The sequence below is a fragment of the Lactuca virosa genome, chromosome 9 (assembly GCF_052849685.1).
Source record: "Lactuca virosa cultivar CGN04683 chromosome 9, Lactuca_virosa_CGN04683_v6, whole genome shotgun sequence".
Taxonomy (NCBI): Eukaryota; Viridiplantae; Streptophyta; class Magnoliopsida; order Asterales; family Asteraceae; genus Lactuca; species Lactuca virosa.
The window spans coordinates 3,015,224-3,031,270 of NC_136434.1; the positions used below are offsets into that span (position 1 = coordinate 3,015,224).

At 35.6% G+C, this 16,047-nt stretch overlaps 1 protein-coding gene across 2 annotated transcripts; it reads right to left on the reverse strand.

The window, feature by feature from the left end:
- Window positions 1-4,298: 4,298 nt before the first annotated feature.
- BXL2 (beta-xylosidase 2) lies at window positions 4,299-7,985 on the reverse strand. Of its 2 annotated transcripts, none has more exons than XM_079070744.1 (4): window positions 7,479-7,985; window positions 6,667-6,948; window positions 6,096-6,363; window positions 4,299-5,987 (listed from the first exon to the last, which is right to left on the reverse strand). In XM_079070744.1, exons 1-4 carry the CDS (start codon window positions 7,911-7,913, stop codon window positions 4,627-4,629), a joined length of 2,346 nt encoding a protein of 781 aa, XP_078926870.1. In that variant the 5' UTR covers window positions 7,914-7,985; the 3' UTR covers window positions 4,299-4,626. The 2 variants fall into 2 exon arrangements, with proteins under 2 accessions (XP_078926870.1, XP_078926871.1); XM_079070745.1 differs by having other exon boundaries at window positions 7,484-7,798.
- Window positions 7,986-16,047: the final 8,062 nt, after the last annotated feature.

Genomic DNA, 16,047 nt, shown 5'->3' on the forward strand with positions numbered 1-16,047 from the left:
TGTTTTTCTATAATAAATATTAAGCAATATTAGCAATGTATTTCATTTACTTACTATTGGAATGATTATTTGTATTTGACATATTAGTGCAATGAATTATCTTTCTTATTTATTGTATTTTATTTTGTAATATGAGACTTCTGAGGTGTTATTTAATTTGAAAATACTAAATCTATCAAAATATATAATTTTTAAAACATTTAAAATTATGACACGCAAAAATGTGTGTCGTCTTTCTTTATGACACGGGATTTAATGATACGCAATGCGAGTCGTAAATGTGTGTCGTCTTCCTTTATGACATGGCCTTCCTTGATACGCATTGCATGTCGTAAATGAGCGTCGTAAATGCGTGTCGTAACTGCGCGTCGTAAATGTACGTCGTAAATAGACGACGTGCAAAAGCGTGTCGTCTCTCGTTATGACAAGGCCTTCCTTGACAAGCATTTGCGCGTCGTCTGAGCGTTTTACGACACGTATTGCGCGTCGTAAAAGGCTGTTTTTCTAGTAGTGAATAGGGGGAGGGGGCATATTTTTTTGGTGTACCATTTGTGAAAAGAGAGTGGAAGGGGTGTTGATGATGTTGAGTTTATGGTGGGTCATATTTTTTTTCTTTTAAGAATTAATATAACCACATAATAATAATAAAAATCATAAAAATATTTCAATTATTTTATGTGGCTTAGGACTAACAATATAAAAAAGTAAAACAATAGGGACCATTCATATCAAGAAACGAAGTTAGGGTCGATATGTGCAAGCAGGGGAAACCATAAGAACCGTTTATGCAATTTTATCTACATTAATTGATGGGTTCGATTAATACTACCCTGCTTAGCTTCTCCTGATAATATCTTCTTTCTTCCTTTTTTTCACCTTTCAGGTTCTCATTTTTGTTCAGTTTTATGCAAAAGCCAACAATTAATCTTATAGTTGTTTTTTATTTAAACCTATTTTAATTATATCTCATTCGAATCCATTCGATTAGATTGCGAGAGACGTGGCTGAGTAGGGAGGGAACACGTGGCAACTTCCTCTGGAGCCACAGTGTTCAAATGCACGTCGCGTATAGGAAAGGCGCGACGCGCACCCCCAAAACTCGACTATAAATAGAGGGTTGTGTCATTCACTCCAGCACACCTTCAAAACACTCATCTCTTTCTCTCTGGTTCATGTGTTGCCTCGTGGAGCCGTCCCCAGAGTTCCGTGCTCGTCTCTACCGTACATCAGCGGTTTCAAACCCTAGAGTGAGTTCACGACCCCTATATTACTGTTTTAAAATGTTTTTCAGGGGGAATACATGCTTAACAAATGATTTTATAAAAATATTTATCTTCTAAATATTAAGTCATTTTATTATAAGCAAGATGCCTTAGGATAGTATAACTGTAGATATTATGCCTAGATATAAGCTATGATCTGTGTATAAAAGATATGAGGCCTAATAATCTAGGAGTAAGTATTACCTAGATGTTATAATGACCAAATCCCTAGGAAACTTTAAGTACCTAGGAGTTATGCTAGACAAGATTTAGGATATGCACTGTACTTATGTAACACTGTAAATTTTCAAACAAATTTTTCATTTTTAAACCATATAAAACTCAATATCACATTTCTCAAAAACCACAAATGTATCAGTTGTCAAAACACAAATCAACAAAATGACTGATAATATCCCAGAATCCTCAAACATAATTTTGAACAGGAGTGTACAATCAAGCCGACGCCTTCCCGCGATCCTGAGAAGTACCTGAAACACATATCACACAACACGGTAAGCACGAAGCTTAGTGAGTTCCCCAAAATACCACATATACAAATAGTAAGCCTCTCATAGCTATAGCTCGGCATGGACCCTCCGGTCATGTGTCTCGGTGAGGACCTTCCAGTCTCACGGCTCGGTGTGGACCATCCGGTCATGTGTCCCAGTGAAGACCGTCCAGTCTCACAGCTCGGGTTGGACCCTCCAGTCTTGTATCTCAGTGAAGACCCTCCGGTCTCACAACTTGGTTTGGACCCTCCGGTCCTAACTCAATAAGGCACAAAATAATATAACATATATCACAGAGACAAAATGCATAATATCACATAACTCAATATAAGCACCTAAGATCTCCGGTCGATGACTCAAATAAGACCCTCCGGTCACACAGTATTACTACTCGGGTAAGTATAGTTAGAAGACTCACCTCGTAAGTAAAGCAAGTATGTCTCGTACTCGAACCACCGGTCTAGCCTTCGCCTAACATATATTATTAATTAACTCAAATTAATAAACGACCACCAAAGATGTTAGGCTAAACCCTCTACTAATTCTCAGAAGGATAAAAGACCATTTTACCCTTCCATGGCCTCCAAAGTCCACAGTTTGACCAAACCCAAAAAGTCAACAAAAGTCAACCCAAGCACGTACGATGGGGGTACAACCCTTTACGTTGGGCATACTACTTCACCATGCATGCATCGGGAAATTTCGACGTTACGCTGCGCGTAGCTGGGAGTACGCTTAGCGTACGTCCCATACTTACTTTTTCCACTCTCCTGGTCTTAATCCGTTAAGACCATAGCTATAATCTCTGATCTAGACTCACTAAAGGCTAATACTCCATAAAGTTTGTGACTTTAAGCCTTAGCATGGCTGAGCAAGTCTAAAACTCATAAACTCTCACTCTTTACTCACAAAACTTCTCATATATCATGCATGGGGAGATCTTGACATCCAAGATCCCATTTTTATGAGTCCACTCAACTAGAGACACTTAAAGGGATAAGTATTATGCTCTGGAGTTCAACAAACTCATAAAGCTTCAAGCTCTGGGACATAAACCCTAAAATGAACCACAATATGCACAAATCAAAACAATGAGAAAGCTTTGAGCTTGATACCTCCAAATGATGCACCAACCACATGGAAACTCAGATCCAAAGCTTGGACACCAACTCTACTCTCTTCAAAGCTCCTTCTTCACCCAAAGAATCCAACAAAGATCACTCAAAAGCTTCAAATGGCCACTCAAGCTAAGAAAACGGAAATTAGGGTTTTGAGGGGAGTTGAAGACTGGAAATGGTGGCTAAAAATGGAGCCATCATGTTCCTTAAATAGGGACACACCACAAATTAGGGTTTCCATTCTGGTCCTAGTACGCCCAGCGTACTAGGTAGCTTTCGCGTCCAAATCACGCACATGAGTATGCTGAGCGTACGCCATGCGTACTCAGCTACCACCTTTTCTCAATTAAGGGCCAAACTTGACAACTACAATAAAGTAAGGGCTATTGAGAAATACCTGGTCTCGGGATGTTACAACTTAGTTGTTACGTTGCCTAAATATCCTGTTAAAATAACCTATTTTAATTATATCTCATTCGAATCCATGGATTAGAAGAAATTGATTCAAACCATCCATGTATTCACCAACAAAATGACCGGACATTTAGTTTTTTTTTTGTTTTTTTTTGTTTTGTTTTTTTTTTGGTGGGGGGGGGGGGGTAATGCTTTCAATGCGTCTGAAGTAATTTCATTATCGGTTAGAGAATAGATAATGAATGTTTTGCTGGCATAGTTTATTCTGACTTGTGATCTTGAGTCTATTACAACATGACAATTATATCACATATGATATGACTAGACACTGTTGCTAGTCTACATAATAATTACACACTTGTTACATAAGACTTTCTGTTATTACAAACTACAAAACTACATGATTATAACTAATAATATATATTGTAAAACATCATTGCTTATGAGTCCTTATTTGTTGTTATTCTTTAGGAAACACCTTTCATGGAAGTGATGGATGAATAACTCCATGATTACAAGTAATAATATATATTGTAAAACATCATTTCTTATGCCTCCTTGTTTGTTGTTATTCTTTAGAAAACACCTTTCATGGAAGTGATGGATGAATAACAACAAACATGCAGTCGTAAGAATGATGTTTTACAATATATATTATTAGTTGTAAGAATGATGTTTTACAATATATATTATTAGTTGTAATCATGAAGTTTTGTTTTGTGGTTTGTAATAATAGAAAGTTTTTTGTAACAAGTGTATGTAATTATTATATAGACTACCAACAGTGTCTAGTCATATCATATGTGATATAATTGTCATGTTGTAATAGACTTTTGTGTATAAATAAGGGTGTTGCCCATTGTGAATAGATCATAGTTGTTTTTTTATTAGACTTCGAGTACTCTCAGAGTTTTCCTCTGTTGAACTTGGATGTTGGATGCACTATGAAAGTTATGATTATAAATGGGGGATGCATATGTTAGCAATACCAATTAGGAAAATCTCTTATGACCTAAAATACCAAATTACCAAAAAATTGTAGCAAAAAGAAAAACCAAGCCTCGCAGCTTTGACCCAATTCAAGTTGTTCATATTTTAACCTAAAAATACTAATCAAAATGAAAAGAATCTTCTACTTAAGTTTTAATATTTTGCCTAATTCTGTAATTGAATGAGCCGAGCGACCTTTGTTATTGCCAATCTTTAGCAATTGAAGTTATATATAGTGGAGAAGATTAATCCATCCTCCCGTCTGATCTTTGAGGTATACTTGTGAAAATTTTATATTTGTGCTTATGAATGCCAAAATCCAGCAAAAATTTAGGACTTGATCACCCCTAGCGGAGTCGATTGAATGGAGAGAAGATGTTTGATATCGCCAATGTGAAGACTATGTTGACCCATAGGAATTCTCCTAACACCAGACCTGTCAACAACACTCAAGAACTTGCAGACATGAATGTTTATAGGCACCCTGAGCTGTGTCCTAGCTGGCACATGCACCTTCGCAAATGCCACCAGCTGTTTGTGTGGACCCCAGTGACCAACCGGTGGGGTCGAGTACACAAGCAGCGTATGTGACCCATCTTTAGACCCTGTATTCTTAACATCCACTTGTAGACCAAGAGAAAGCCCACCACACTTGGCATGCGTCACCCTTATTGCATTGTTAGTAGTAGTTGTATTCTTATGGCGACCGTCAACTGGAACCGTGAAAATTGCAGGAGCAGTAGCGAGCGTGTGAATGAAATTAGAGTAGCTAAAGCCATGACCAAAAGGATACACAAGAAGGGGGCCTTTGTAGAAACGATAAGTCCGACCTGGGTAACCCGTTGCTTCGTTTGATCTCATGTCCATTGTTGTCATTGGCACCTTGGAGAGGTAATCTTGTTTATACCAAGTCATTGGTAGCTTTCCTCCTGGATTATGTGTTCCAAACAACACATCAGCAATGGCAGTGCCTCCAGCTTGGCCAGGGTACCCAACCCAAAGAATGGAAGTGACTTTAGGGTCATGCTCAGCAAAAGACACATCAACAGGCCCTCCAGACATGAGCACCAATATGGTGGGTCCCTTTGATGCTGCAGCAACTTTGGTTACAAGTTCTTGTTGATAACCTGGTAAAAGCAATCCATCTCTGTCTTTGAACTCTGCCTCTATCGACTGGTCCAAACCCATGACCAGAACAGTTGCATCTGCCTGGCGAGCTGCAGTGATGGCATCACCAAACAAATGAGCATTCTTGCAATTCACGTTGGAGCAACCCCTGTGGTGAATGGTTCGTGTGTATCTCCCTATTCCTTGGAGAGGAGTTGTGTATCCACATGCAATACCAGCATAGTTTCCAATCATTGTAACGGTTACATCTGAATTAGGCCCAATAACAGCAACACTACGGTGGCGTCTTGGGGATAAAGGCAGTGAATTACCATGGTTCTTGAGAAGAACAATCCCTTGTCTTGCTGCTTCCAGGGCAAGCTCCTGATTGCTTCGGGTGCACACATCCCTTGGCCCAAGCTTACCAAACACATCATCGCCTGATCCGTCAAACATCCCTAGTCTCATTTGAACTGTAAGGGTGTTCACTAATGCACTGTCCACATCAATCTCCTTCAACAGACCTCGATCCATTGCACCCTGTGTGTGGATTCCTAGGAATGGCCCACAGTCCAAATCCAAACCTAATTAATTAAAAGAGTACACAAGAAGAAAAAAAAAATAGTGTATATTAGTATAAGCTTATTTTTACTCATTAATTATGTAAACTGAAATATATATTTTGATGATACCTGCTTTGATTGCATCTGCAGCAGCTTCTTCAGGGGTGGCAGTGTAGTGTTGATTATCAAACAATACTCCAACAGAGTCGCAATCTGAGACTATGTACCCATTGAGTCCCCAAGCCCCACGAATGGTGTCACGAAGAAGTCTAGGGTCAGCACAGGTTGGAATCCCGTTGACTTGATTGTAAGAGCACATAACACTTGCCACCTTCCCTTGCATCACACATTCTCTGAATGGTACTTCAAATGTATCTTTCATTTCCTGCTTGCTTACCTGCTCCATTCACATTCACATTCACATTCATTAATTCATATATATATATATATATATATATATATATATATATATATATATATATATATATATATATATATATATATATATATATATATATATATATATATATCATCACACCCACCGAGGCATTCATTAATTATTGGTTCAATATATAGTGACTGTCACTGTCAGTGTACCTATTTCCAAAATAAGAATATCAATCACGATTCGGGTCTCTCGATCATACATTCATACTCATACCGATTATAATAAAATTATTCAATGTAACGACGTGTTTACCTTGGCATTAAAATGGAAGCGATCGACCCCACTCCAGTTATCAAGATCGTAGGCAGTGTAGTGCTTGCAACATGCAGCCACCTTGAGGCGGTCACCGGGGAGGTTACCCTGCAGTCCTCTGACATATCTGGCGGCGTATTCACCGGCGACTATTGGGTCTTCACCGGGAGTCTCTTGGCCTCGTCCCCATCTTGGGTCTCTAAATATGTTCACGTTTGGGCTCCAGTATGTTAATCCTGCCATGCCTCCATTGTACATTGCTCTGGCTTCATCAGACACCACCTAAACCCCACCCCATATATATAATATATGAATATGATGACAAAATCAAGATTAATGGTGCTGTTGGCAATGCATCTATTGATTAACTAATTGAACTACAAACTTATGTATTTCAACACAGGAAAAAAAATAATAACAAACTTAATTCAGGACAGTTCATTTTCGTAAATGGAAAGTCTTAGAATCTTCTAGCATGTGGTGAGCCTGAGACGTACCGTTATATTTCTATTTTTGTTATAAGTGGTAGTATTTTTTTTTTTTTTCACAAAATAAGCTACGCATATTGCTTTTTAAAAGTCTTTTCCATAAAGGCTGAAAAAAGAAAGGGAATATATACAAGTTATAGGTAAAATTACGTAAATACCCTACCCTTGGTGCATTGCTTTGGAAATATAACTAGCTTGTCAGAGACTTTGATCACCAATCACCACTACCATTTTGAAATGATTATTTTGGTTTAGTTTCATTATTAATTATTTCATTTGTAAATTGTAATAAAGATATGATGATCTAGACTCTAGAGAACTCACCCTACCGATTTCTTCCCATAAAGACGCATTGAAGGAAGCAGCGGTGGTGATGACCTGAGGGAATGCGGTGGCGCCAGGGAAGTCACCACCGAATCTGGTTCCAGGACCCACATTAGAGACCCCATGAAGAGCCTCCGACCACCATTCATACCCCAGCATCCCCAGGCGGGGCACTGCCGTCGCATTGTCCACCAACAGCCCGACCTTCTCTTTCAATGTCAGCCGGCTGAGCAAGTCCCTCACTCTCTCTGCGATAGGCAATTTAACCTTGCAAAACGGCAAGTCCTTCACGGCGGCGTTACTGGGGTCGCATGCAAATGGGTGACGGTGACGGTGATGGTGATGGTCGGCATGTCCGGCCGGCCAAGAGACAACCAGGAGGAAGAGAATAGGAAACAAGTACTGAGGTAGCAGGGTGTTGGCGGGCATATGCATTTTTAATTTTCTCCCTGCAGTCCCAGTGGTGGTTGTGAAATTAGAGGGGTAAGGCGTTGTGTATATATAACAACTGAATGATTGAGGTTTGGGTATGGGCATATATATCATTCTTTAACTAAATCATATCCGTGTCCCTAAACAAAAGTACAAAATTAATAATTGCTTTTGGTGCAAGTTGTGTGGTAATATATATATATATATATATATATATATATATATATATATATATTTATATATATATATATAGAGGAAAGGTTATTTGGAAAACAAAAAAAACCCTAAAAATTATAAAAATGCATAAAAAAAATATCAAGACATCACAAAAAAATTTTATCAAAAAATCGCAGCATTTTTTACGATTTTACTGAAAAAAAAAAATCAATTTTTTTTTTGTAAAAAAAAATGTTTCAAAAATTTTTTTCAGCGATTTTGACCTAAAAGTTGCAATTTTTTGATAAAAAAATTCAAAAAAAAGTTTTGTGATCTCTAAGTTTTTTTTTATGCATTTTAATGATTTTTAGGGTTTTTTGTTTTCCATAGAACCTATATATATATATATATATATATATATATATATATATATATATATATATATATATATATATATATATATATATATATATATATATATATATATATATATATATAGGTTCAGGTTCATTTCAGACCATTCTAATTTTGTGAGACCGTGAGACCAAATCTAAAAATAATTTTAAAATGCAAAATAAATGAAAAAATCCAAAAATTCTTTTTTTAAATATTATTTTCGGAACTTGAATTAACTAAAAAAAATAAAAATAAAAATAAAAAAATCCCGTTTTTTTTTGAAAAATACGTGAAATATTCTAATAGAATATTACACTGACATATTCTAAAAAATAATTTTAAAATGCAAAATAAATGGAAAAATCTAAAAATTCTTTTTTTAAATATTATTTTCGGAACTTGAATTAACTAAAAAAAATAAAAAAAATAAAAAAAAAATCCCATTTTTTTTGAAAAATACGTGAAATATTCTAATAGAATATTACACTGTACATATTCTAAAAAATAATTTTAAAATGCAAAATAAATGGAAAAATCCAAAAATTCTTTTTTTAAATATTATTTTCGAAATTTGAATTAACTAAAAAAAATAAAAAAAATAAAAAAGTGCGTCTTACGGTCTCACAAAATTAAGCCGTCTCACATAAACCTAACCCTATAACCCTAACCCTATATATATATATATATATATATATATATATATATATATATATATATATATATATATATATATATCGATTAAAAACATCTTCGAATATATAGTAGCAAGTTAGAAACAAAAAGAAGAAGTCGGGTTGTTACGAATGAAAGTGAAAGAAATCGTGAAGTATACAATGAATATGGCACGTGGCAAGTTGTTATTTGTGGTTTGGGGGGTCGAATGGGCCCATGATAGAAAAGCTAAAGAGTACGGGGAGGAGTTTTTTTATTGTTTTTTAAAAGGTCAAGTTGTAGGAATATGGTGTCAGGGAGATAAGGTTATCTATTTCTATTTATATTTTACTAAAGCATTTACTAAAGGATCATCGGGGTAGCAGTGAGTGCCTGGTAGAGATGGGAAAGGGCGGCTCATCCGCTTACTGAGTAATTAGTACGGTCAAACACACGACTCCCACTTGCAAAAAATAATTAAAAAAAAATAATAATCGTGAGAAAGGATCAAATTAAAGAACCGTGTCTTTGATACTTGCATCAATGCATGGTAGCATTCATTCATGTCCACTATGTGAAAACTCATTAATGCTCGTTCTCTTCTTGTCAACCAGAAACATATTAATGTTCTTGTCGCTCCCAACGTACCAACTAATAATAAATTACCAATAACAAACGAATAACCTGATTATCATAATGGAACATACGAAAAATTATGTCACTTTCAAATATACATTATAATATAAGTAAAGTTACAACATCTGTACATTGGGCAAATTATAGAAGAGGATGAGATGCAGATCAAAACCGAAAATGCTTGCACAATGATCAGTGTTACTTGGTTTCCTTGAAAAATATTTGCATCTTATGTCTGGGCCGACAGGTATTTTCGAAGGATAAAATGATAACAGTCACCTTTTTTTTCAGGCACAAGGAAGAAAGCAACTGGAATTATATTGTGAGATGCTATGAAATACGTATTTAATTTTAAAAAAAATGGGCTATAAGCTTTATTTATATTCATGAAATCTAGAAAATAGATAAGGCTTGGGGAGAGGGGTGCGGGCAGTGGCGGATCCAAGATCAAAATAAAGGGGTATCCCCAATAAGTAAAGGGGTATCCCGACAAAAAAAATCGCGTAATACACAATAAGAAAAAAAAATTCTGGAAAAAATTACACTACTAAATTTTTTTTGAGGGGTATCCTGGGTTACCCCGGGATACATAGTAGATCCGCCTATGGGTGCGGTTTGGCCTCATCCTTTGCCACCATGGCAGGGGAACACCGCCCCCTGTGCGGTTTTGGGTGCGGTTTAACCGCACATCAGTAGAATATAGCCATGATTTTTGATTGGTTGGAGATTCTTTGACCGTTTGAACAGACATTTTTTCAAAATTTAATTTTTTTTTCTATTTTACCTATATATAATACCTATCTTTTTTTTACCAAACCTCACTCATATTTCTTTATCTTTTACTGTTTTTTTCTCAAAAACTTTCAAAATGTATTCTTCCAACAATTCAAACCAAAAACGCACATTAAAAAGTCGATCTCAAAAAACGTTATGTTAAGTGGGTTTTGAGATTTCTAGTTTTTTTTCTTTGTAATCATTTGATGTGTTTTTTTTTCAAGTTTATAGGTTTAAGATTTCTAGTTTTTTTTTTCTAAGTTTTTAGGATTTCTTTTAATGTCATGTTATGTTTTTTTTTAAGTAATGCAATGTAATGATTTTTAATTTTTAAGTAATGAAGTTTATGTTTTTTATTAAAATTAAACTTTTTATTCAAATTAAATTGATAAAAAATAAAGTGTAGCACAAATCCTTGTGTGTGGCAAGGAAACACTCTTTTGTGGTAAAAAATGACATGGCGTCTATGTGACAGTGAATGGACTATTGTTTCTGTAGCACCACTCCTTCCAGCCGAAGGATGACGAAAAATACGCATTTTGGAAATTATTTGCTGCTAGAGAGAAGTTATAATGTTTTCCAAATTTTGCAACGTTTCTAACATTTATTGACTTATCTAAGTATCAATTTACACCATACATTAGTTTTGCTTTAAGCAAGTAACCATTTTCATCATACATTAATTTTGCCTCAACAAAGTAGTAGTTTTCACCATATAGCATTGTTGATTTAACCTACTAGCATTTTTCACCATATAGCATTTCGGTTTCATAATATACAAGTTTCGCATTAACAAGTAGCAATTTTCACCATATAATATTGTTGCCGCTTTATATAGCAACTTTGCTATAAGTTTTAGTTATGTCAGAATTTAACTTTCTACACTTTTGAAGAATGTGTTTTCCACTGTATTTTATATCATCACTGAACTTGTACAAATAGTCAAGTATGCAGTGTAAGGTTTCAAAATTCAAAACCAAAATTTTTTGTTTTCATATTAACTAAAACATCAACCAAACGTGTTTAGTAAAACCAAATGGAAATTATAATGTATTCATAATCATCCAAAACACATCAGAGTCAAATAAGTGAAAAAGTTATGGTGTGTGCGATGCGATCATTCCGAGCTCTTCCCTTCGATCCGGAAGTACCTGAAGCATAAACTGAAAACTATAAGCACGAAGCTTAGTGAGTTCCCCAAAATACCGCATACCATACATATATGTCAACTCAAGGTTGTGTCGGGTCTATTTCACCCACGAGTCTATTTCAATTCATATGTCAGCACAAGGTTGTACCGGGTCTATTTCACCCCTGGGTTTATTTCACCCTGCATACATATAGCAAACAGGCATACATGCATACAACATATACCTCAGGAGTCATAAAGACTACAAGCACATACAATCCCTAGTGTCCTACAGTACAGTGAGCAAGCTCACCTCAGTCTGTCGTTTGTCAATAAATGCTCGGGCTGCTGAACCGGAGAATCCCCGCACTAACCAACCAAATAAAATCCTAATTAATAATTGGGTCATAAATTATAACTGGGAATCTAGTTCATTGGTCCAACACCTAGGGTCAAAGACCATTTTACCCTTTCCTCATTTGGCCCAATATCCGAGGCCCAACTCAATGGCACTAAAAGCCTAATATTGGCCCAATTTTCTAAAGGTTAACCAAGGCCCAATATAGGTCCAAAACCAAGAAGGCACAAAGCCTAACAATGGCCCAAATTCAAAAAGGCTAGTGGCCCAACAAGGTCCACAACCCTAATAGTCCAAATATGGCCCAAACCGCAAAGCCCAAGACTAGGCCTGGTACGCTGCGTGTACGAGACGTATGCCCAACGTACTACGTAGTGTGCTTGATCGGGGACTCGAACGTGTACGCTTGCGTACGCCCAGTGTACGTGGCCATTAAGCACTTTTTCGCTTAAGCATTTAATGCTTCCAACCAGACGTCCAAACTTTAGATCCAAGCCACTCAGACAACCCTGATAAATTCTGTCACTAGTCGTCATTAGGAAATAATAGGAAAATAAATGTAATAGAAAGCATTGTACTATTCGATTTTTAATATCATAAGAATCAAATATGTTGTTACATTTATTAGCTAAAAATCGTCCATCAGACACTAAAAATTAGCGATCAAAAAGTTGTGACGTTTTCCAATTCGGTTAACATACTTGGATAGTACTTGTTAACGAGATCTCAATGATATAAGATTCGTAAAATTCAGACTCCGGTGGAGAGAGTTATGGATTTTATAAGAATAGAAATCAACCGCGTAGTTAGAATTAATTACATCGAAATGGTACTTAGAGATTGGTTGAGTTTTGACTAAAAGTGCAAAAAGGAGTTTCGTAGTACTCCTCGAGATATAAACTTTAGGAAAAAGTTTGTCGAAAAAGGGATCCATATTAGTAAGTTATGATTTTTATAAGATCATTAATTCTTACCCTCGTTGGGCTCGAAAATGAAAGTCAAAACCGGCCAAAACAACCCAAAGGAAAGTTGTAGTACCTGTTGAGATCATCACATAGATATAGAGAGGGTCTAGATTGGAGCACACACGAGGAAGTAATGATTTTTGAAAAAATTTTACTTGCGCGTCAAGTGCGCGTCATCGCGCGTCGCACACCTGACACCGGATTCGATCAGATTGCGAGAGACGTGGCTGAGTAGGGAGGGAACACGTGGCAACTTCCTGTGGAGCCACAATGTTCAAATGCACGTCGCGTACAGGAAAGGTGCGACGCGCACCCCCAAAACTCGACTATAAATAGAGGGTTGTGTCATTCACTCCAGCACACCTTCAAAACACTCCTCTCTTTCTCTCTGGTTCGTGTGTTGCCTTGTGGAGCCATCCCCAGAGTTCCGTGCTCGACTCTACCGTACATCAGCGGTTTCAAACCCTAGAGTGAGTTCACGACCCCTATATTACTGTTTTAAAGTGTTTTTCAGGGGGGAATACATGCTTAACATATGATTTTATAAAAATATTTATCTTATAAATATTAAGTCATTTTATTATAAGCAAGATGCCTTAGGATAATATAAATGTAGATATTATGCCTGGATATAAGCTATGATCTATGTCTAAATGATATGATTCCCAATAATCTAGGAGTAAGTACTACCTAGATGTTATAATGGCCAAATCCCTAGGAAACTTTAAGTACCTAGGAGTTATGCTAGACAAGATTTTGGATATGCATTGTACTTAGTTGTTACGCTGCCTAAATATCTTGTTTAAATAACCATAATTAGGGTATATATATGACAATTTATATATCTCAGATAATTATGAGATCATAAATATAATTATCATATATATATATATATATATATATATATATATATATATATATATATATATATATAGAGAGAGAGAGAGAGAGAGAGATCATTCGATGATATATACCCGGAAGAGGTATATACAAAGATAGTGTGATGCATATATATATATATATATATATATATATATATATATATATATATATATATATATATATGGGTAATTATGATAAAGATAAAAGATAAAAGGCTATGGTTAATACGTTAGTGAGGTAGTTATTCATCCAAAAACCTTGAATAAATTCGGCATATCCCTAATACATATAATCGTTAATCCTGCGAGAGCTAGGAAGTTATGTATAGATCTATACGGGGCCATGACAACCCCACATGCGATTGCTAGCTACAATCCCGACAGGATATCTTCCATATAATTTACTATTTGATGCCCAATGAAGCGTCATGATTAGAGGTACATTTACGGTCGTAGCATTGATTATAGGGGCTCACGTTAATAGATTAAAAATTGCCTTAGAGCTTAGATTACCATTTAGGACGCCTGGTATGTAATTAAAATACGTTAGGATCGTTAGAAATCCTTAAATGATAGTAAATTAGGATTAACAAAAGACAATCCTAATTAAAATACATTAGGATCGTTAGAAATCCTTGAAAGATAGTAAATTAGGATTAACAAAAGACAATCCTACAAAAATATGTTAGGATCGTTAGAAATCCTTGAAAGATAGTAAGTTAGGATTAACAAAATACAGTCCTAATTAAAAATATGTTAGTATCGTTAGAAATCCTTGAAAGATAGTATGTTAGGATTAACAAATGACAATCCTAATTAAAATACGTTAGGATTGTTAGATATCCTGAAAAGATAGTCATTTAAGATCAATAAAAGATATCTTAAAAGATAAAAGACTAGATAAATAATTAAGAAAGATTTTCACTAAAGAAAAGTATTCTTAAAAGGAATTCAAAAATCCAAAATAAAAACCCGTGCACTCACCAACATTATGTTGACTTTTAAAATACATGTATTCTCGGGAATATTAGTGTGGAAGAGTGTCCCCCGAGTATGAAGGAAATCTACATGAAGTTTAGTATAGTTATTTTAGGATTTTATGTCTGTCCCTAAAATAATGTAATCCTTCAAAATCAATAATAAATAAATATTTAAAATATACATTTGTGTTTGATTGTACCTGTTGCTGAGATCCAATTATCCCTACATCGCAGTCGGTGTTTCCGCCAACAACTGGGTTGGGTGTGACAGATTGGTATTAGCGCCTCAGGTTATAGCGAACTAGTAATTCCTTAGGAAATATGACTATATCCTAGGGCATAAAAACTATGAATTATTCAAACCTAATAAAAGTATTATTAATAATCATTGTATGGATCAAATACTCTTGGTGAGGTGTCTAGATTGGAAAAACGTGTCGATAGGGTTGCTGGATTTCAGAACATCTATTTGTAGAAATGGTCCTGCCCATCGACTTTTCCTAACTAGCCAATCCTTTTATTTTAAAAGTACACAAATATAGGACTAAATAAAATACCCCAATCAAACATTAATCAAATGAAGAATTGTGTAAACTATTATAAATTCACCCTCGTATCCAAAAAGATTATCCATTCAAATCACAACTTAATATTTTAGGTCAAAAACAAATCTTAGGTTTAGTTAGTACTGCAGCCGACCCACAACTAGACCTAAAATGCGCAACTAAGTTTTTTTATGTTCCGACTGACGCACGCTCAAACCTAGATGTCGTAGTTGACAATCTAAAACGCTTAAGGATTTATGGATCGGTAGTTAGTACGCCCAGTTAGGAAATTAGGACGAAGTCTACGACTAGAAGATGATTGGATCAATAGCACTAATCGACTCCCCCAAAGACTAGATTCGTATAAAGTGATACACCGAGAGAAGTTAAGGATTTACGTCATAGAGTTCTTAAAATTGAGTCCGACTTACTCGGAGAGTTCCGTTCATAGTTGAAGGATGATCATATAGGCAATGAAATGCTTACCCGACCACCCTTAGGAGAAAATCACAATAGATCCGGTACTATCTACTATATACCTATAATTCTATAATTATACATATTACGATTTTACTCTTATCTCTCATAAACATCTAACCCTTTTGGATGTTTTATGTAGGGCAGTCGGAGAAGGCGTGATCATCAGAAGCTCATCCATGGAGGATA